The sequence below is a fragment of the Medicago sativa genome, chromosome 1, assembly GCF_051527215.1.
Source record: "Medicago sativa cultivar Bolivia chromosome 1, Bolivia_mono, whole genome shotgun sequence".
In the NCBI taxonomy this organism is placed as follows: Eukaryota; Viridiplantae; Streptophyta; class Magnoliopsida; order Fabales; family Fabaceae; genus Medicago; species Medicago sativa.
The window spans coordinates 65,178,759-65,202,854 of record NC_140749.1 but is presented as its reverse complement, the minus strand read 5'-3'; the positions used below and the strand labels follow the sequence as shown (position 1 = coordinate 65,202,854).

At 33.1% G+C, this 24,096-nt stretch overlaps 2 protein-coding genes, 2 non-coding genes and 2 pseudogenes across 5 annotated transcripts; 2 read left to right on the top strand and 4 right to left on the bottom strand.

The window, feature by feature from the left end:
- Positions 1-833: 833 nt before the first annotated feature.
- LOC146956446 (histone-binding protein MSI1-like) lies at positions 834-3,143 on the bottom strand. Its single transcript, XM_085719765.1, has 2 exons — positions 2,381-3,143; positions 834-1,733 (listed from the first exon to the last, which is right to left on the bottom strand). Exons 1-2 carry the CDS (start codon positions 3,104-3,106, stop codon positions 1,026-1,028), a joined length of 1,434 nt encoding a protein of 477 aa, XP_085575891.1. The 5' UTR covers positions 3,107-3,143; the 3' UTR covers positions 834-1,025.
- Positions 3,144-13,192: 10,049 nt separating this feature from the next.
- On the bottom strand, positions 13,193-13,993 carry LOC146956445 (PRA1 family protein D pseudogene; annotated as a pseudogene).
- Positions 13,994-14,124: 131 nt separating this feature from the next.
- On the top strand, positions 14,125-14,285 carry LOC146956444 (U1 spliceosomal RNA). Its single transcript, XR_015025144.1, has one exon. It is a non-coding gene; the product is annotated as a U1 spliceosomal RNA (small nuclear RNA).
- Positions 14,286-16,994: 2,709 nt separating this feature from the next.
- LOC146956443 (PRA1 family protein D-like) lies at positions 16,995-18,043 on the bottom strand. The gene has a single exon (XM_085728898.1). It carries the CDS (start codon positions 17,824-17,826, stop codon positions 17,245-17,247), a length of 582 nt encoding a protein of 193 aa, XP_085585024.1. The 5' UTR covers positions 17,827-18,043; the 3' UTR covers positions 16,995-17,244.
- Positions 18,044-18,706: 663 nt separating this feature from the next.
- Positions 18,707-23,594, bottom strand: LOC146956441 (GABA transporter 1-like; annotated as a pseudogene). The gene is made up of 7 exons (XR_015020165.1): positions 23,372-23,594; positions 21,322-21,444; positions 20,940-21,034; positions 20,653-20,836; positions 20,402-20,532; positions 19,584-19,798; positions 18,707-19,149 (listed from the first exon to the last, which is right to left on the bottom strand). The product of XR_015020165.1 is annotated as a GABA transporter 1-like (transcript).
- On the top strand, positions 21,189-21,260 carry TRNAM-CAU (transfer RNA methionine (anticodon CAU)). The gene has a single exon. It is a non-coding gene; the product is annotated as a tRNA-Met (tRNA).
- Positions 23,595-24,096: the final 502 nt, after the last annotated feature.

The following is a 24,096-nucleotide window of genomic DNA, read 5'->3' as shown; positions in this document are numbered from 1 at the left end:
AATAGTATATACGCTTCATTATTATCCCCATTTATAATAAAGTTTGACTACATATACTTTTAAGAATAGTATTCTTTGTGTGAATGAAATCTCACGATTAAGTATCACTTAATGTTTCATTACTTGAACTATCTATTCAAGGGACTTTATTAACCTTATAGAAAATATAATAAAGAAAGCCTCATTTTATTTGATAATAAAAGTCATGATACATAAGTTTAACATAAAACTATTGTCCTTTATGGCTTACACCAACATGTAGAATCGTACAATCCCTCAAGCAATGCTTTGTATGAATCTTATCTCATATCTCAACATCTGTCATCGGATATATTCTCCAAGTAGTATTTATATGAACATCTCTATCACAAAAGAGTTGATGAAGCATGTCAAATACTTAAGTCTAAGAAGAAGAACCAGGTGACAAAAATGACGAGAAAGAGGATGAGAGATAAAGGGTGATATAAAAGGCAGAGGATGAATGTGGTATAATTGATGCATAAATGGTTGATTGAGTTTTATTCAAAGGGTGGATCATCGAGGGAGAGGGTGAATATTTGGAGAGAAGAAGTTTTGAAATGGACGGGACATGAGGTAATTGGAGGGTGTGGTTGCCAATGGAGTGAGTGGGGAAGATGAGGTTAAATGGAGGGAGTTGTAATAATGGTAATGGAAGAAATTTCATTTTAAAAATAAATTATATTTCTATTTATTTTCTGTAGAGATCGATTCTATTATGACTACATTGCCAATTTTTAAATAAAAATGACATAGGACTTCAACATAATATCATGGTGAAGACAATCATACTTCAAACCACAAAAAAACTCAACAACAAATTAAACAACAATGTTTAAAAAGGATGAAATATAATAATATCAAACCAATACAAATAGAAAATCCTGCCAACCTATTTAACTAGTTTATTCCAAATAATTAAATCATACAATAAGAGAACCTTATGAAATGTTATCAACTTCTTCACCACCATCATCATAATTTCTCTCATACAAAATATCACCATCTTAATCATCATCATCGTAATCATAAATTCCTTCATCATAATCACCACCACCACCACCATCATCATCATCTTCATCATCACCATCATCATCATCATCATCATCATCATTATCTTTATCTTCGTCTTCATTACTATAAATCTCCTCACACATCTTCCATACATGAATTGAATTATCCATAGAAACACTAGCAATCATCATAACATCAGAAGAATTCCAAGACAAATCAGTTATTCTTCTTGTATGACCATTGTGAACAAAAAGCAATTCTGGTGGACCATTTTTAACATTCTCACCATTTTGTATATCACCAATCTTATTAATATCCCACAACAACACTTTCCTACCATGACAACCAGAAGCAAACACCATCTTGTTATGTGGATTCCATCCAACCTGAAAAACCTTTCCAGTATGTTGTTTAAAGGTGTGGACACAATTATAAAGATCATTGCTTTTGCTTATCTTTCTTGTATCCCATAGTTTTACCGTTTTGTCCGATGAACCGGTAATGACAGACCATTCATTAAATGGATTGAAAGATAAACAATTCACTGTGTCGGAATGAGCAACACAATATTGAACTGGATTGCTCACTGATGGGGCTCGAACATCCCATAATTGTAAATATTTATTTTGCCCAACAGATCCAAATAAATTCTCATTCTTTATGTGCCAAGCTACATCTTCCACACCTTCACCTTCATTAAACTAATGACAAAAGATAATCATAAATAGGGTCAGGGTTTTCATTTGAAAGATATATGGGGTTAGGCTAATTTCAAGACAACATTAATCTTTGTTTTTTTTTACTGAAAACTGATCTAAAATTTAAATTGACTTAATTAAATACAAAAAATAACTTCGCATCAAATGATTGGATGTTGAGTTTTACAATGGAAGGCCGCCATTTTTCCATGCCACACTATCAATTTTAAAATAATCATACAAAAATGATGTAACATGGCAAAGTAATATATTCTTGTTAGATGTTTGTCTAAAAAAAAAAATTACACCAACAATGTGTATCCTTTAATTCTAATATTTTAAAGAACATTCACCCTCAAGTAAATTTATTTTACACTAAGATTCAATGAGAATCTACTATTCTACTGCATCATTTTAATACTATTTTCTATTTTATTTTGAAATTGGTTTTCTATGAAGGGATAAATTGTTGCGTGGTTATTTAGTGTAATGCAAATTTACACCGAAATTGCATCGCCCTTTAACTCAAAATAAAGACTATAAAAAAAATGAATAATTAACCATGATAGATTAATTTGCACAAAAAAAAACTATGATAAAATCAAATCAAAAAATTTCTTTTGAACAAAGGCGAAACAAAGATTTGATACCTTGAAAACTCGCAAGGCATCGAGGGTATTGTTTTTGGGAGTTGCATTAATATCCCACACACAAATTGTAGAATCGTAAGCCGCACTAAGTAAATGACCACTCTTGAATTTGCTCCAAGACAACCCATATCCATCAGTTTGATGACCAAACAACCTTAATTCAGGGCGACCATGAGCTCTAGATGGACGTTTCTTGCAATCAAATATATAAACTTCCTCACAATCTGTCTTAGTTGCAACAATTGAAGGTTTTTGAGGCATGTAACGAGCAATGTTAATATCACCATCATGTTTGATTGCCTTGACAATCCTAAACTTATTGCTGATAACGTCGATCACGACTTTGTTGTTGTTGTGACTGTAAGCTCTATTGGTTTTGTGGGGGTCCCAATCCTCAAGAGGAAGTCGAACCTCAGCTATTATGAGGTGATTGGGAGATTTTCCATTAGTGCATGTTCCCAAAATCATATTTTGGAGAGAGTGGTATTTTCTTTTTCGTTCGCGGCGTTCTGGGAGCCATTGGATTGTGTAGGATGGCCATTCAAGTGTGTGTGTAAAGAGAAAATCATAAAGTTGATAACAGTGATTCCTGAAAATTTTGTACTTCTCCCTTACCAACTCAACATTAAGGTTTCCACTAGATTCAGTTTCATCCTCTACAGATGAACCACTAGAATCATTATCATTCTCATTCTCCATAAGGGGCTCTGTGTCTTTAGGTTGCATTGATTTGTATGGGTGAGGGGAGTTTAGTTTGGTTCTTTTTTTTTTGTTTGGAGATGTAATTTCCAACGAAGCCTATTTCGACTTTTATATAGCTTGTAAATTATCTCACAAACTATTCACCGACTCACCACCTTTTCTGCCACACTCTCTACTCCAAATTATGAATGTCCAATAGATGTATGTTTTTTCAATAACATATTTACATATTATATAAGAATATAGTATAATTTTAATAGCCAAAGAGCAAGTACCTCATTATTATGGTGCACCTGAGTGGACACTAATATAATTTTTATATTATATAAATTATTTTATATGTTTCCTAAATTTTCATTTGACTAACCTTTTATTTTTTTATAAAAATATTAGTTATTATTATATTTTAAGAAGATTAATCAAATCTATTTATTTGGTTATATTTCTAATAAAAAAATATTAACTTTCTTGTTTAAAGAGATAATTATTTGTGAAAGTATATATAGCATTTCATTAATTTAAAATATTATTTGAATGTGATTAATATGAATCAGTTAAATTTAGTAAAAAAAAGAAAATGAATCCATTGAAAAGGTGTCAAATGAATCCATTGAATAGCTTTAATGTTTTTCTTCGCTTTTACTTTTAAGCCTTCAATGTAATATTAAACATGTCACAATAGTCAATCAATATCATATTGGAGACATCTCGTCGTTCTTATTTAATTGTCATGCTGACTAATTAATTTTTATTTATGTACGATTAAGGATGTCACCATTTTAACTTCTCAAAAGAAATTAAACACTCTACTTAAAGATAAAATTATATATTTTGATGGGTTGAAACTTAAAATACCCCTTGTATTTCTCACTAATGCAGTTTTGTATTATAAAAAAAATAAAGTGACACAAAAAATAAATAGTGAATTAATTTTTTTATCATTTAATTATTTTTAAAACTTTTTAAATGTTTGTGTATCTTTTCTTCAAATGATGTCATCCATATATTTTGAGAAATAGAGATGATATAATAAACTATACTAATACTAAATCAAAATTTAGAGATGCAAAAGAAGAATACAATATAAAATAACTTCAATTTTTTCTTGCCTCAATTTCTACATCAATATGACACTTCAAATAACATTTCTTGCCTAAATTTGACCTGCTAACATTATTCTTATGGTCCAAAGAGAACCTTGTTAAAAAAATTAACAGTCCACGTGTCATGCTAGTAGTAGTTAGAGTTTGTTGATTGGTGCGACAACACATGGGTGATGCATGAATTTTACGTTTTCCTATGTTGACTCATTGGGAAGATAAATGTCTTTAATGCTTAGAGCATCCAATACATTTACAGTTGAGAGATCAACAAAAATCAAGGGAATCTTGGAGATGTGTTGTATGGATGTGATTGACTCGTGAGAGATTTGTTGGGATTCGATGAACGTGGGTGCACATGGTGGGCCAGATGCGAACAAGGTAGGAAGCTCGTGACAACTAGTTTCAGGCACGCGGATGGTGGTTGCGCACATGGGTGATGCATGAATTTTACTTTTTCCTATGTTGACTCATTGGGAAGATAAATGTCTTTAATGCTTAGAGCATCCAATACCTTTACAGTTGAGAGATCAACAAAAATCAATGGAATCTTGGAGATGTGTTGTATGGATGTGATTGACTCGTGAGAGATTTGTTGGGATTCGATGAACGTGGGTGCACTTGGTGGGCCAGATGCGAACAAGGTAGGAAGCTCGTGACAACTAGTTTCAGGCACGCGGATGGTGGTTGCGCACATGGGTGATGCATGAATTTTACGTTTTCCTATGTTGACTCATTGGGAAGATAAATGTCTTTAATGCTTAGAGCATCCAATACCTTTACAGTTGAGAGATCAACAAAAATCAAGGGAATCTTGGAGATGTGTTGTATGGATGTGATTGACTCGTGAGAGATTTGTTGGGATTCGATGAACGTGGGTGCACATGGTGGGCCAGATGCGAACAAGGTAGGAAGCTCGTGACAACTAGTTTCAGGCACGCGGATGGTGGTTGCGCACATGGGTGATGCATGAATTTTACATTTTCCTATGTTGACTTATTGGGAAGATAAATGTCTTTAATGCTTACGACATCCAATACTTTTATAGTTGAGAGAATAACAAAATCAAGGAAATCTTAGAGATGTGTTGTAGGGACGTGATTGACTCGTGAGAGATTTGTTGGGATTCGATAAGCATGGGTGCACATGGTGGGCCAGATGCGAACAAGGTAGAAAGCTCGTGACAACTAGTTTCAAACGCGCGGGTAGTTGCGTGTAACAAGTTACATTGGAAGTTCTTTTAGAAGAAGAGAGAGAGAGAGAGAGAGAGAGAGAGAGAGAGAGAGAGAGAGAGAGAGAGAGTGAGAGAGAGTGAGAGAGAGAATCATTTGTGGATCTATCAAATTTTTTAAATGATGAACCATGTTTGTCTAGAGATATTTGTTGAGCGAAAAAGTTATCTAACAATAGGGAGGTGTTTAGGGGGCCTAGGGGTGGCAATTTTTTCTACTAATCCATCATTCAACTACCTAAGAATCCATTAGATCTATCCATTATAAAATAAAATTGTTAATGGATTGAATCCAGTACATCCAACATATTTTTTAAAATCAAAATGGGTTTTTTTTGGGAATAAATCCAATGGATCATTTTCAATATTTAAAAAAAATGTTAATTTGTTTATATGTATTGTCATGTCATGTGATTTTTGCTTGATTCTCTCATGCATGATTCCTTGCTTTATCCTTTAGACATTAGTCTGTGTTTTTCTTTCTTCAATTTTTGGTTTCTATCCACATTTTAATTCCAGTCTTTAGTGTTAACTTTTCAGTCTTGTGTTGAAATTTAGATTATCTAGGACTAGCGAAAAGACGAATACGTTTTTATTATGCTAACGTTTTAAAATTATGAACATTGTTGTTTTTATGTTTTTTTTTAACAAGTTGTTTTTATGAAATTTTGATTTTGATTAAAAGTAAAAATATAAATGTTTTTTGCTTTAAAATTATAACAAATCAAACTAACTATGATTATCTATTTCAATGACACCTACAATATAACAAAAAATTTTTTTTATCTAAATTCTTATTTTTTTTATTGACACCAACATCAATCAATTTTTATTGACACCAACATCAATCAATTTTTATTATAGAAAAAGTTGTTTAAGAGTATAACTGTCATAATGAAAAAGTAAGTATAATATACTCATCTACTTCGTTACACTTTTTAAAGGATAAAGAAAAAAATGGACATATACATACTCAATCGTGTTTGTTACACTTTTATTTTAATATTTGAATTTATTCTTATCAATTTGTTATATGTGCTATTTGTATCTAAAATTGAGAAAAATTTTGGAAAGAGAAAAAACCAACCAAAAAGAACCAAAACATGCTATTTTCCTTATATATAACGAGCAAAATATGCACGTGCCCGTTTTTCTGCTTTTTTTTATTGCGCTAATTATCTATTATATTTTATAAAAAAATTGTATGTAAATTAACGAACGATATTTTATATAGAATTTTTTATATAGATTAAAATTATACGTATAGATATTTGTGACTTTCAAATGTAACAAACTCAACAAACCATATTTATCTTTTTCAATGACAACAATAATATAACAAAAAAAAAATCTATTTTTTTAATATAACAAACCCTATTTATCATTTTAATAACACCAACAATATAACATTATTATATCCTTAAAAAAAGATAACATTTATTATAGAAAAAAAATTGTATAACGATATAATTGGAATAACAAAAAAGCCAACCCAAAATCTTTTCAAAGTCCCCATATTTTCTTTATATATAGTATAGATATTTATAGGAAAAAATTTTGTTTAAGGATATAATTGGAATAATAAAAAAGCCAGGCCAAAATCTTTTCAAAGTCCCCTTATTTTATTTACATATAGTAAGTATAGATATAGATTACTATTTTTTAAAACGAGTGTTTTTTAAAAAAAAAAGATTATCTAAGATTACGTCGGATGTAACATCCCTTTGTCACACAATTTTTTATATGTTAGATAAAGTAGATAATCGCCTATAGGTTTAAGTTTACGTGTAGTTTCAGTCAAAGATTTAATTGTATTTACTTAAAAGGTAAAAAACAAAACCGTGCAAAACACTTGAAAACATTAAACAAATGTTAAAATTGAACTATTTGATTTAACTTGGCAATTAGTACATTACTTATGTGAAAAACAATTGGGGGGTGTGGGTGGGTGGATATGTTTGCATAAGGTTTGGTTGTAGTTGAAATTTAAATTAAACTTCAAATAAATGATAACAAAAGTATCGGGATTGTTTGAATCTGATAATGTATTTTCCATATGTATTTTGCACTTTTATTTAAATAAACTATAGTTTTAATTATATTTTAGAATTGTTTTAATACTTTTTGTTTAATTGTCAATGATAGGATAAGATTAAGTGAATACGAATAAATTATAGAACATTAATGAAAAACATGCATTTGATGATAATTGATGATCAAGGATCAATTGATGTTAATGGAGACCTTCTTCAATGTATATCTAGTGGAAAATCAATATGTAACAACTCAAATATGTAGTCAAAAGTTAGGATATCATTATAGGTGCCCACAATGGTTGCGTTCATGTAAGCGTGAAATAGGTTGAGGCTTCATAGTTTCCTCAAATGTGTGATTCTCATTGCTTCAAGCAATTAATGCTGACGTAGGAACTATGTCCCACAGTTGTGGGTTCTCTAACTTCTCCATTAGAGCACTAGCCTAGCAAAAAGTCACACGATCCAAAATAATTGCATTATCTTTGATACAAAATACAAAATATCATATATTAAAAAATTAACATTACACAATAAAAATAATCGTATTATGTTAAAAACATAAGAAGTAATACTAATATAGATTAAATTAATGCAATATATATGATTAAAAACCAACAACCAAGAGATCAATGCAATACAAGAAGATGATGATGATGATGATGATGATCATAATAATAATAATAATAATAATAATAATAATAATAATAATAATAATAATAATAATAATAATAATAATAATAATAATAATAATAATAATAATAATAATAATAATAAGGCAAAATTACACTTTTAGTCCCTTAACTTAATTTCAGGTAACAGTTTGGTCCTTTATCTTTTTTTCATTTCAATTTGGTCCTTTTTGTCCATTTTCATATGAATTTTTAAGTTTAAAATTCATGATTTTATTTTCTTATGGTCTTTCAGTCTTCAAATCTATGATCCTCGTCTATGTTTGCATAATAATATTAGATTTGAAGCGTGAAAATGTATATGAAAATGGACAAAAATGACCAAATTGAAATGAAAAAAAGATAAAGGATCTATCACTGATAGAACTAAGAGAAGAATTGAAAATCTTTCATGAAGATCCTTAATTGAACTATGTTTGCATAATAAAGGATCTATCACTGATCTATCACTGATATCACTGATAGATCCTTAATAATAATAATCACTGATAGAACTAAGAGAAGAATCTTTTTTTAGGTTCATTAAATTATTAATGCATCTGGACTATAATATAAACTAAATACATTATTAATTCAATGAACCTGAAAATGAAATCTTTTCTTATATTTAAGATCGGAGGGAGTACATGTGGCTACCCTTTCGATTGTTCACTAAGTTTATCAACTTGATGATCGTTCATTTTCTTTTATGGAAAATGCTAACAAGTGTTCTAAGGACACTTGATAAGAAATACAAAAAAGAAATTTTATCTTAAAAATGGTACATTTAACACCTCTATATTTTAGACATTAACTTTTTTTTTATCTTAAATTTATCATTTATTTCTATTTTTAGTTTCTTAACAAATGCCCTAAGAACACTTGTTAGGATGACCCTTCTTTTATAAGCAAAGAAGAGGAAGCTTTCCCAGTGGAATGTGGAGTATCTCTGGAAAGAGAAGCAAGTTTATATCTGGTAAAAGATTGCTCCAAAAACTCTTCTCAAAGAAGAGGGGCTAATCTTATTGTTTCTTCCTTCATAACTCCTTACTTCTAGTAGAGTAAAATGTAGCAATTTTAGGTGATCCTAAAGTCCTTCTTCGTTATAAAAATTGACTAGGTAGTCAACCTTGTGGCTACCCTTCTTTGTGGATATTAATAAAATTATCCTTTTAATTTTCACATTTATATCATGACTTCCTTTCTTGTTGATTTAGCCAAAAGACTCATTCTTAGCCATGAACAGATGTACCATTGAGTCATGCCTTCAACAAACTTTGTCATTTTCCTTGTAACCATGATTATCTCCAAAAAATTTAACTGTATCGGTGAAAAAACTTCCCTTATTCAAAATCATCCCTCTATATAAGTAACTTATTCTCAATAGCACAAACTAATATTTTGCTCATGGTGCTCATAAAGGGGAAACTTCTAAATCCAATTTCTCTTGGAGCTCATTTGTGAAGGCATTAGCCAATTTGCTATGGAATCCATCATTTCCTTCATCTTTTGAACCATTTTATTGTATGTATTTCAGGATGGAGAGAATTTGATCACTCATTCTTTGGAGGATTTTCTAATTCAAACATTAAAGTGGCTTTCTTCTTCGTCTCAGTCATCTCCCCCCTTGTTTGTGTCCTTGAAGAGATCATCCTTAAGGAGTTTCTAACTCAAACTTCAAAGAGGTGTTTTTGTGATATTGGTTCTTATTCGGCTAGTCCTTTATCTTTTCAAGAGTGTGCTAAATTGAATGCAACACTGTAGAACGATTTTTCTTCAAAAACCGATGAGATAGTCACTTCTAGAGTACTACTATCTCGGCTATCGACTGTTGATATATCGTTGTCCCTAAAGACCACATCTGTCTCCAAAGACAGTTGTACAACTAAAGGTACAAAGGGTCAAAAATCCTAAACCTACTCTATAAATATTGCCTCGTACACATTGGGTAAGGTATACTTAAATTTACACAAATATACTGTTCTATGACGTTTACTAACTTTATCGTCAGAACACGTGCATGACGACGCAGCCAGACCGCAACTGTGCGCCTCCCAACCCTTAACTGTAGATGAAATTTCAATGCCATATCTTGCACCGAAAATAGTCATTCACTTATGCCACAAATAACATGTACGTTTTTTGTTTTTTAATTTTGCTAATTGTTTTATTAACTAATTAACCAATAAATACAATTTCATAGAACATTCAAAATAGAGACTCGAACAAGTCGTTATGGTTTTTCATGCATACAGAACCACTACGGTGTTAAACATCTTTGCGTTACAACATGAATGTCAGATTCTCTCAGAAAAAAAAAACATGAATGTCACATATATATGTATTTACTCAATCAAACTTTTGTTTTCAGCATGTAATTCACATTCAATCATGTCATGCTTTATATACCGAACATATTACTCATCAAAATTCATATACTTGAACAGTCTTTAAATCATGCATTTATGAGTCCAACACCACATGTTAAATCTGACATAAGTACTGAATATTGAATCCTGGATATAAATTAAAAACATCATGCATGTATATGATCAATATTTATTTATTGATTCGACGTGTTTATGTTGAAAATAGTGTTGTTTCAAAATTAACACAACAATTTCTTTCTAAAAAAACAATATTGATAATCAATGGTCATATCCAACGTAGAACATAGATGAAATTCACCGTCACCAAATTTTTTGCTGAACATGAATGTTACATAAGCCGTATAAAATCAGTCTAATTTTGGTTTATCTATCTTACTCTTTTATTTGCAAATGTTTTATGTGTAAATCAGTTCAACATTACGACAAATAATTTATAGGCCACACACACAAAACAATCAAAATTGGAAACCAATACAACCCCATTGATAAATATATAATTTTCATATAAATTAAATGTGTATCTTTCACCGTAGTAAAAATAAATAAGTGCATGAGTGTTCATCTCTTCATCAAAGTTGCAGCCATTATGCAACCACAAATAAACTTATAAATTGAACCTAGAAATTGTTCGATATTGTGTTGGGAACTGCCGCATAACTTGAACAAATAGAAGAAGATAACGGTGATTGCATATAAATTTCAAAGTGTGCGTAAACATGTTAAGCTTTAAGTTTGATTCGTCAAACGGATGCAAAAGAGTATAGTGGTGACTTCCCTTCAGAATACTTTGAAATCATTGACGTGACTTGAACATTCACACCAAACTTATTGATCAATGATAATTTACAAAATAAAGTTCTCTCAGTTACTCTCGTGCACTAGAGAAAAGAAAAAATGATTTAGTGTTATTTTTGACATAATTTTGCTCACAAGAATATGATTTTTTTATGTCTCTTTTTCTGCCTCAAAAGTGTCTATCTATAGAGAAATTTATGTCCTTTGATAAAGGAAAAAAAACCTCTTTGAAAGAGTTTGTTATAGACACAGTTGTTACATTGCTTCATTAATCAAGCATTAAGCCCTTTGGCTGAAAGATCTCTATTTACACCGCTTCAAAGATCTCTATTTAACCGTTGCAAGTTTTGAAATCTATATTTTGAAAATTCCTCTCACATTGTTTTAAGTCATGGAAAGGATCAAGGTCATGTTACTCACTTGAGTGTAAACCTAGTTGCCAAATAAGACCAATCATGCTCACTTGATAGTTCTTCATCCCTGAAACTAGTAATATATAAGTGATACAGAAAACTTGCTACTATACATCTCTAAGGAGGTATACGTAATGATGATGATAAGTAAGATATACAAAACCATTCAAGTGCTTTAACTACAAGCTTGGAATAACTGATTCTTACATAACATGGCCTTAGAAACTTCATAATCAACTGGACAAGAACTCAATCCTTGTTTCACTTTTTCCATAATTATGTTGAAAATCTGCTCAAGGTAGAGTGAGCACTTCCATGGTCAAAATCCAAAGGGCTCTTGCATGAAGAGACATGTTAAAGACATAAATTAATCATTCATCTACTTAACTTGACCTAAGGAAACACAATATATTTTTATGACATTTCCAAGTTTCAATACTTCACTTGCATGGGATCTAAACAGGGTTATGCAATGCACCTCCAAAGCACAACACACGTCAGACTAATCAAAAATAATCAAATCTAAAAATCCGAGCTACCCCTGATAAGCATCATTCTGCTCTAAGACCAACCCCAATAAACATCACCGACCATGCCATTATCGTGTGCACTTAAATTGATCACTAAAAAGGGTAAAAAACAATGGATGAGGCAATAAGGTTGAAAACTGAAATAAATATGGGTCATGTTTGGATAAACAAGTTAGTTACTTGCTTCGAACATAAGTGTTTATCAATTAAGTATATATGTATAAGTTATTTCAATAGCAAAAGATAAAATAAAATCAAACATTCTTCACATAAGTTAAAAGTTGTTTTCATAAACTACCCTGACAAATTTATAAAAATAGCCAAAAATAGCATATAAGCATGTCATAAGTTGTTTTCATAAATGTTTCCAAACAGTCTCACAAGTACTAATACCAATAAATAAACTTGTATAAGACAATCCAAACAAGCCCATAGTCATTACAACAACAACTAATTTATGAACTATTCACATCAAATGACGAACCAATACGGCTAACTCCTCAAAAAAATCCAATCCAAAAGCTATCTTTTTTTTTTAATGACAAATATTAGTAGTTTGTTAGATTAATATTTACTCTTTCGTCCGGGTTTGAACCCAAGACCTCCAACTCATTTTCTCTTAGCTCAAACTAGTTAAGGTACCCAACCTCCCAAACCAAAATCTATCTACATTTTAACCAAATCCAAAACTAACAAACAAATCTTATATATGATTACCAACCCTATTGCAAAGCAAAAGGAAAAAACACATCAAAAGAATAACAGTGATACACTGAAAAATGGAACTCAATATACACAAAATGAATGTTTTTCATTGAATCTAATCAAGAATTTACAAACTAACAGCATAGTAACACTATTATTATTATATTGACATTTGAACATTTCACATTTTTGTACTAACATATATGAAAAATGCAATTCAAAGAGATAAACCAAAACAAAAAGAATGTAACTAACTATATTATCAGTGTCGACGTGTCCGGCATCCAGTGTCCGTGTCTGAGTCCACGCTTTAGAAGTAATTAGCTACATTCTAGTGTACCTCGTTCGCTTGGTATTGAAGCTACCACCAACAACTGAAAGTAAATCACCATCAAAGATCTCTTCTTCATCTAAATACAAATCATCAATACTCCGAAACGCCGCATGCAAAACAACCACCGCAGCACCGAAGAGCACCGACACGAGGACGTTAAGCCAGACGCCGGTGAAGACGAGTGCGACGACTGTGAGGGCAGAGAGTAGAATGAGGAGGAAGCGGTTGTCGATGGTGAAACGGAAGAGGACGACCGGGTGGTCACGGAAGAAGAAGAGGAAGAACCAAGCGGCGAAGACGGCGAGGAAGACGATGAGGGAGAGAGGGTGGTAGAGGAGGCTGAGGAAGAGGATGAGGAGGATGATGATGGCGTAGTTGATGCGGAAGTGGTTGAGGTTGCGTTTTATACGGAGGGTGGTTTCCGAGAGGGAGTGAGGGAGAGTGAAGGATTGGGGAGTGAAGAAGTTTTGACATGGGAGGCACGTGGGGTAGTTGGAAGGTGGGGTGGCTCGTGGGGAAGTTGAGTTTGAAGGGAGAGAGTTGTAAGTTGGAGTGGGATAGATGGAAGACATTGCATCACAATTGAAAAACGAACCCTATTTCTATTTCTATTTGTAGTCATTGGATTCTTGTTTTCAGTCGTTGTAAATGATTTCTTGATCTTCCATTGTGGCCTATTCCAATTCCATCCATAACATAGCATAGCATGGGTTATGCAGAATTGTCAACAGAATTTAGGTGCTTAGTATATTAGCACTAGTCTGAGTCCCACATCGGGGAGAATAGCTGAAGTTGTGGGGGAAAGTGGTTATAAAATGAAAGTGTATGATACTGAGATACATACTTACCTGGATGGGGTCAATGGGTGATCAAGAAGGCTCATGGCCTAGGTTGGTGACCTCCATTGCACTTAGGAGGGGTGCCCGCCTAAGGTGTTCTCAAGTAGAACAACCTACATCATAATTTGTTGCAGTGGAGGCCTGCGTTCGCGCAGCCTCCTTCAAGAATAGTCTAAAATTTTCCAAACTTCTGTAAGGTTAACCAATTTTTTTTCGTTTTGCAAAAAAGAAGGTTCACCAAATTTTTTCAGTTCTAATTATTATTTTAAAAAACAAAAACTAAATTCCAGTTCCTATTATTGTTTGAACAATTTATTTTTTATCGCATATGTTTTTTTTTTTTTTTGTGGTGGCAGGGATTTGAATCTTGGACCTTGCATATATTATGCATTGTTCCTACCAACTGAAGTGAAAAAGAAAACAAAATCTTTTGATGGTTCTTCATCCCTGAAACTAGTAATATATAAGTGATACAAAAAACTTGCTACTATACATCACTAAGGATTCATCCCTGAAACTAGTAATATATAAGTGATACAGAAAACTTGCTACTATACATCACTAAGGAGGTATACGTAATGATGATAAGTAAGATATACAAAACCATTCAAGTGCTTTAACTACAAGCTTGGAATAACTGATTCTTAACATGGTATTAGAAACTTCATAATCAATTGGACAAGAACTCAGTCCTTGTTTCACTTTTTCCATAATTATGTTGAAAATCTGTTCAAGGTAGAGTGAGCCTTCCATGCTCAAAATCCAAAGGGCTCTTGCATGAAGAGACATGTTAAAGACATAAATTCACCATTCATCTACTTAACTTGACCTAAGGAAACACCATATCTTTAGAATATCTAGATAATGTTTCATAATATTATCATTATATCTTAGGCAGAAAGGAGGCAGACGAGTTTGAGTTAAGACGGAGTAACATATTTCATGCAGCCATGCTTGAGTTTGCTCCAGTCTTGTAAACAAAGAACCAGAATTTATGAAGTGTCTGATAGAGATGTTCATTGTAGAAGAAACTTCTAGCGATGGAGATCATGGTCAATGAAGATGTTTGATTGGGTGCAGACTTTGGTTGTTAACTGACATGGGTAGCACAACATTCACTTCTAAGTTTTAAAATACCCCCCAAACTGCTGTTTCTGTAATGTTCAACTGTGACTGCCAGTGCCAAACTTCCATGAATATTGTGGCTACCATTTTCTGCCATGTGACACAGGCGGCACTACAGACTTCCTGGTGGCATCTATAGGATTTCTGTCACGCCAACGATGGCAGCAGCACTGCCACGGCCTCCTTTTGACAAAATTGTCTGAAAGCCCATTAAGTTTGAAGCTTGGACAATGTTAACTCAAGTATTGTCAATCACGGATCACAAAAACATAGTGGTTTGTTTAAATTACGCTATCAACAGTGCTATAGCGCCGCTGTAGCCACTATTTGACAACATTTTGTACAAATTATATATCACATAACAATAACAATTTGTTTATATTCCGTTACTCTATAACCGCTATTTGACAACATTAGCTAAAGCATACTTTATCTTCTGGTGAGTTTAGCTTTTAATAAAAGAAAGGTTATACCAGGTATGAGGAAGCGTATGATAGTTCTATATCTCTCAAGTCTCCAACATGATGGATTGTTTTTCAGACTGTGCAGGCAGTGTTCAAGTGGAATAATCAAGTTTTCAAAACAGAACCACAGTCTAAAGTGGATGCAAGTGTCGAACAAGCTATGTCATACGATTTTCCATTAAACATAGAGATACTAAATCATTGATATCTAAATATCGAATATATATTAGGGAGTTGAAGATTATGAGGAATTTGTATTCTCTTTTCAGTTTCTTTCAATTTTATGACATTTCCAAGTTCCGATACTTCACTTGCATGGGATCTAAACAGGGCTATGCAATACACCTCTAAAGCACAGCACATGTGAGACTAATCCAAAATAATCTAATCTAAAAAATCCAAGCTACCCCTGATAAGCATCATTCTACTCTAAAACAAACCCCAACAAACATCACCGAGCATGCCAATATTGTGTGCTCTTAAATTGATATTAAAAACTTTATCTTAAATTTATCACTAAAAAGGGCAAACAAAAAATAAAAAACAATGTAGGAGGTAATAAGGTTGCAAACTGAAATAAATATGGGTCATGTTTGGACAAACAAGTTAGTTACTTGCTTCTAACATAAGTGTTTATCAATTAAGTATATATGTATAAGTTATTTCTATAACAAAAGATAAAATAAAATCAAACATTCTTCACATAAGTATATATGTATAAGTTATAAGTTGTTTTCATAAAACTACCCTAACAAGTTTATAAAAATAAGCTGAAAATAGTTTATAGGGATGTCTTAAGTTGATTTCATAACTTTTTCCAAACAGTCTCACAAATACTAAGACCAATAAATAAACTCAAATAACACAATCCAAACAAGCCCATAGTCATTACAACAACAAGTAATTTATGAACTAATCACATCAAATGAGGAACCAATACGATTAACTCCTCAAAGAATCGAATCCAAAATCTATCTTCTTTTTTTTAATGACAAATGTTAATAGTTAGTGTGTTAGATTAATTTTTATTTATAAGGAAGTTAGTGCGTTAAATTAATATATACTCTTCCATCCGAGTTTGAACCCAAGACCTCCAACTCATATTCTCTTAGCTCAAACTAGTCGACTTATCCAACCTCCCAAATCAAAATCTATCTACATTTTAACCCAATCAAAAACTAAGAAATAAATCTTATATATGATTACCAAACCTATTGCAAAGCAAAAGGAAAAAACACATCAAAAGATATAACAGTGATACACTGAAAATTGGAACTCAGTATACACAAAATGAATGCTTTTCATTGAATCTAATCGAGAATTTACAAACTAACAGCATAGTAACACTATTATTATATTGACATTTGAACATTTCACATTTTTATTTTGGAACTAACATTATATGATATGAAAAATGCAATTGAAAGAGATAAACTAAAACAAAAAAAAAATGTAACTAACTATATTATCAATGTCGACGTGTCCATGGCATCTGGTGTCCGTGTCTGAGTACGTGCTTTATAAGTAATTAGCTACATTCTAGTGTACCCTGTTCGCTTGGTATTGAAGCTACCACCAACAACTGAAAGCAAATCACCATCAAGGATCTCTTCTTCATCTAAATACAAATCATCAATACTCCGAAACGCCGCATGCAAACCAACCACCGCAGCACCGATGAGCACCGACACGAGGACGTTAAGCCAGACACCGGTGAAGACAAGCGCGACGACGGTGAGGGCGGAGAGTAGGACGAGGAGGAAGCGGTCGTCAATGGTGAAACGGAAGAGGACGACGGGGCGGTCACGGAAGAAGAAGAGGAAGAACCAAGCGGCGAAGACGGCGATGAAGACGATGAGGGAGAGAGGGTGATAGAGAAGGCTGAGGAAGAGGATGAAGAGGATGATGGTGGCGTAGTTGATGCGGAAGTGGTTGAGGTTGCGTTTTATACGGAGGGTGGTTTCGGAGAGGGAGTGGGGGAGAGTGAAGGATTGGGTAGTGAAGAAGTTTTGCCATGGACGGCGCGTGGGGTAGTTGGAAGGTGTGGTGGCGCGTGGGGAAGTAGAGGTTGAAGGGAGAGAGTTGTAAGTTGGAGTAGGATTAATGGAAGACATTGCATCACAATTCACATTGATTTGATTGTTTGTTATGAAAAATCCCAAATCTCTATTCTAACCCAAATTTGTGAATATTTGCAGTTGGAAGTTGGTAGGTATAATTTGAGTAACCGAGCATGTGACTATGTGAGTCATTCTTTGATTTCTTTACCATTGTTCTTTTTGTTTCGAGCAACCGACTTGGATTTGATTTTTTTTATATTTTTATTTTGAATGTATTAACTACTATGGGAACTTTGTTGAACAAGTCATATACGAGGCTTACCAAAAACACTTGACTTTTATATAGGAAAAAAAAAAAAACTATTTCATCAAAGAGAAAGGGTGAATTAGTTTTTTTTTATCTTAATCCTATGAATTATAACCTAAATGGTTATGGTTCGATTGAAAGGTAATTAAAATTAGATTAAGTATTATTTCATTCAGGTTTTAAACTCGATTTTTCTTGATCAATTCGTCTTTTTATTGGATATATGTATAAAATATTTTGATTATGTTATTTAATCATCAAAATACAAACATCCTATGTGATATTGTATATGTTTATCTTTGTCTCTTGCATTTTATATTTTCTACAACACACCGATCTTACAAAACTAGGACATTGTAGTCACATTAAAATATTAAAATTTTGGTGTAAACAAATCCATTCAGCGTACTCCTAAAAAATATGAGAAGCATATCGTATGATTATTTTCACTTTAAACTTTTTCATTAATTACATCACGGTTGCATTGATATTTACCTTCAATAATAGCAGAGGGAGAAAAACAATGTTAGTAGTTGAGAGTTGAGACTATGGTTAAACTTGAGGAAAATAAGAAATAGGAAACACGTGAATTCTATATGTAAAGATGAGAAAAGAAAGAAACGAAAATTGGAAGATATCAACCTATTTCATGTTATCATGTTAGTACATTTCTTTTACATATCATGGAAGAATTTGTAGTTCTTGATATCTTCCACTATGGACCTTACTGCACCAATGCAACCCAATATAGCAACAACTGAGAACCAAGTAGCTATCACAATATTTAATGGCTTCATCAAAAGGCCAAGTTTTGAATTTTTGGCTATGTTTCCAGCTTTAAGGTATGCTAAAGCAGGAAACACAAAGTCCAAAGGAGTAAACCCAATTGCCCCACAAATGGACACAAAATCCCCAAAAAAAGGCATAGCTGCAGCAATAAGAGTAACAAGAATCATGTATGTGGAAGTAAAAAAAAGTCTTGTCAGTTGACTTCTTAGGGGAAAATGGCTAGTTGATTTGCTGGATTCTATCCTTCCCTCAAAATAGGCATACGTTGGCCTGCAATAAATCTGATAATGATGCAAGGAGCTCATTAGTAAATGCATTTGAACCATAATAGTTTGGTATTAACTAAGGACTTTGGAAATAATGAATAGCAAATGATGAACCATAAAACTATGCATATTTTTGCTCTTAACCCTCCGGTTTCCCGAGCAAAGTAACCCTGGTAATCCGGAGTTTGGTTGGGAGGTAAGTAAAGTCGGGTCAATGATTGTTCTACTCAGGTTTCAAACTAGGATTCTCCTGAACAATTTATCATTGACTATAGCTCATTATTCACTTGTGCCCGGTAAATATACTACTACTACTACAAGTGATAATTAAAAATAGCGGCGAATGCAAATGTACACTCTCTTACATTCCTTAAAGAGGGTGAACAAAATGGCCACAGGTTCCAAACAGAATCATACTCTATTGTGTTGAATTGTATAAGAGACTTTACCTGAAAGCATCCACATATTTGAATAGCTGCAAATAAATTTGCCATAACAACAGTCCATTCTGGAATGGACAGAGAAGCTAAAATGTAAGGTTGGACTTGTGATCCAAAAGCCCAATATCCACAGAAAGCCAACTGCCAGTAACTCAAAACAATCACAGTGATGCTGCTGATATGCTTTTATACATATTCTTCTTTGCAGGTTCTTTCACTGTATTCTACAAAGGAATATGTTAGAACAACAACTATGGTTCAAAAGAAAACAGATACGAAAACACACACACAAAGAACACACGAGATTTGCTCTCGGTGTTTGACCAATTGTGCCTAGGTCTCCAACATAGCAGTTGCGGTACCTTTCTATTATCCAAGCTTAGGGTTTACAAATTATAACTTGTGTTTAAATACTACGGTCCAGTTTACAAGAATAACCATGAATCGTACTGCAGGATACTTCATCCCCTGCACCCCTCCAGTCGTAGTCCAAGTAGCGAATGGGTCGGACTCACTTATCAATAAACTATGAGTCATACATACCATACCCAACTGAACATGGTGTTATTAATTGTCACTTTATATACGGCTATGTGTTTTCCATTCCTTGTATTTTATATTGCACTTGGGTTATGCTGCGAACCTTGATATTGCCACAAAATGCAGGCACATGCCATAGCAATTGTGACGTCGTTGCGGTCTCGTGGAGACCTCAAAACTCTTTATATTGTGTTCATGATTAGCTAGGTGAACCACAATTTAGAAATATACAACTATACACATACAATTGGGAGATTGTTGTATGAAAAGAATATTTAGTTAGATACCTGTATTTCTGGAAGCATTGCATCCCCAAATGAAAATGCAATGGTACCAAGGGCATTGAACGCTTTGAAGGATTTAGATGCAGAACTACCCTGCAAACTATAACTTACCGATGTTCTGTCAATCTTCTTCCCTAAGATATGTCATAAATCAAAAACTTATTATACTACCAACATGAAATGAATCAATATGCTAAGACATTGATCAGTTAGGAGAAGAATGAATTAGGCATTAAGATCGATCACGAGCTTACCGTTGTATATGGTAACGCCAATGGTTGTACCAGCAAATCCAATCGTGCTAAAAGTGCACAATGCATTAACCCATCTCAGTGAGTGGATGTCAGGAAGTTGAGAAAGTAACAGTTCAAAGATTCCAAAGAAAATAAAATGTTGTAGGGTTAATTTTCCATCTGCATGATAATGCTTGTAAACTGCCTGTAAAAAAAGTGGAAATAAAAAATTTCCGTAAGGCAGAAAAAATGGAACATGTATAATATTTGTTTTATCATATTCCATAAAATATGGTTTGATGCATAACCTTAAGGCTGCTTCCAGCTGCAATTTGGATGGCAATGTTATTTCCTAGAGAAGCTATTTGCTGGAATAAGGCAATAGACCAATACCCCCATAATCCTTTAAGAATGATTGACAAGGAATTAAATAATGTTACAACGGCCATTGATAATATACGAACTGCAGCAAGCACAAAGTTGCAAATATAACAATTAACTATTGAAAGCAATTTGCAGAAACTACATATTATATGTAAGTTATAAATTTAATGTAGATCAGAGTGGCGCAGCGGAAGCGTGGTGGGCCCATAACCCACAGGTCCCTGGATCGAAACCAGGCTCTGATATTTAATTTTTTTTTTCTAAAAAAAAATTTAATTTTTTTTTTCTAAAAAAATTGTTACCAACCAAAAATACTGTGTGCAAGATGTCTATAGGTAAGGCGCTTCTCCCCATTCCATTTCCACAGTGAAGCGATCAAAATGCTAGAGTACCAAGTGGCTAGTGTTGCACTCACCAAACTACTCACACCTGAAATCATTAAAAGAAGCATTTCACATGGTTGCTTGATATGGAGATGAATCAACCATTTTTTTTCTTTCTACAATTTCTTCAACAAAAAATTGACAAAAGAATCAAACAATCCTGATTATGCATAAATTATAAGCGTTGACTAAAATGTGAACGCCACTTAGAGCATCTTCAATCGACTTTTATAATGAACCTAATTTGAATTTCATACACTATTAATGAGCGGTTTCTACAACGTTGCGTCATACTTATATTCATACAAATTTGGCTCCATTGATAAAACAAAATAAGATACCTTTTTTTTAGAGGAAATAAGGCACCTTATATTAAAGATGATAGGATATCATGTGCCAACAAAAATGATTTAATTTTATCATATTATGAATCAAATGAACATCGCAACAAGATGGAAAATCAAACAACGTTGCATAAGACGACGAATAATAACAACACATTCCTATGACGAATTTACGAAGAAAATTTATATGAAAATCACTTATTTGGATTGAAATAAAGAGAAAAGATTGAAAGAGGTGATTTCGGATATTTTTTTTATCCAAAACCATTTTCTCAATGAAAAAATGGAAGAGAGAAACCTTTTTTTTTTAATGGCAAATATAATATATATATATATACACACACACAAATGAGGCCGCCGAAGCGGAACACCTACAACCCACCACAAAGGGTGGCCACCCGGAGCCCTCACCACCCCAAAAGAAAAAGGAACACAAAAACACCAAAAAGAGGGCACCAACAGCCGGAGCATCGGATCCAGCAACACCTGCAGGCAACAGAGAGAAACAACAAAAATAACTCGAAATCCACCCCGGGAAGGAAGGGGAGATACGACCACTCCCTACCCGACAGGCAACCCCAGGAAACCAGACCACCACAAAACTCTACTGATTCAAACACAGGACGGGCTGCGCCTCCCAGTCATAGAGGGAGCAGGAACTCGCAGGACACTTAGCCCGAAACCACTTCCAAGCTAGGAGTTTAACTCTATCCACCGCTGGCTCCTCACGGAGTGAGCCACCAGCAAAGATAAGGTCGTTCCGGGAAGCCCAAATGGTCCAAATAACAGCATGCCAAACAAGAAGCAACCCTAACCTAACTCTCCTCCCCCCACCTAAACCTGTGAAAGCCTGAAAGAGAGAAACTAGGTTGTCTTGTTGGAGAGGGAGAAAGAAAACTATTAAAGTTTTTTCCTTTTGGTCATGAGAAAACTATTAAAGTTAACTTAGTACGATTTGTCTCTACAAAAAATAAGGTAGATAATAAAGGGTAAATAATCAACGAGAAAGCAATGCAATGACATTTTAGATATGTAACATATATACTCCATATAGTAATACTGATAAACCATTTTCATTGACTGTTTTCCATGCATCATTAATATTGTGTAATCAGTGAGGTAACTGTTTTCTGTTCCCCCAAAGCAGGACATAGAATCAGTTTAAGAGTAAGGCTACTAAAGCTCTAGCTTTAAGTCTTTCCAACAAAAAAAAAACATTTTTCATTAGATTTTATAACCAAAAATGTCTCAAATACAGACTAAAAAGACTTCATATATTAAAATTTGTTTTAGACCTCACCTACAAATAAAATTTATTGGGCCCACCCTAGAAGGAGAATTTCAACAATCATGTAATTCGTGAAAAAATTTATACTATATTATATGAATAGTACGATTATGGTTCTTGTATCTCAAGAGCTAATAGTATATGATTATAAAATTAATGAAATCAACTAAGGTTTTAGTAGTTTTATCAGACCAACTAACAAGGGTGTGTTAAAAAGTGTCACGTCGATTGGAAGATGATCAGAATAAGTGTTTATAAGTAAGGACAATTTTTACTTTACAAACTGATTTTATGGAGTTGTGTTATGCCAACCACAAAGTGTGAAATGAAAGGAGTAAAACTAACCAAGAGGCCAACCGAGAGAAGCAAGAGCAAAAGGCAAAGGAGCATAAGCTGCAGGGGTAGCAATTGTAGTGACAACATGGAAAGCAGCGTGCTTCCATGTTCCTTTACCACTCACTCCTCCTCCTTCTTCTACATCTTTTTCTTCTATCCCTACCTCAGCTGTTGACCTTTGCTCTGGTAAACCTCATTTTGTTTCAGCTACAATCACTATGCGTCTACTTTTCCTCTAAATAATAGTATAACTATAAATTAGTAGTATCTAATTCCTTTTCTTATTCTTTGTATTTTCTGGTGAGCATCTTCTTTTTCTTATTCTAGTTGGACTTTCCTAAATCACTTGTCACAAACTCGTCTAATACATGCTTAGGTATTCTCCTTGTGTGTTGTGTTGACTTGTTACTAGGAGCCGAAACTTTGGACGCAAGGAAAACGACAACCTGTTGGAAGAAATGGTTTGGGGGCAAAGGTTTTTTTTAACGAAGAGATTTAGTGAAAAACTTGAAAATTAAAATAAAAAAATAATATACTAATATATAATAATTACCCGAGTTTGATTTCCAATAGAACAATTGACTTTTTTTTGTTTATAATTGAACAATTGACTTGTCAAACTTTATTTAACTATCATCGATCTGAAGATTATAATGGACCATTTCACTAGAAATCAGAGTGTTAACAAAAAAAGAAATATGTATTTATAATATTTAGTATGATATAAAAT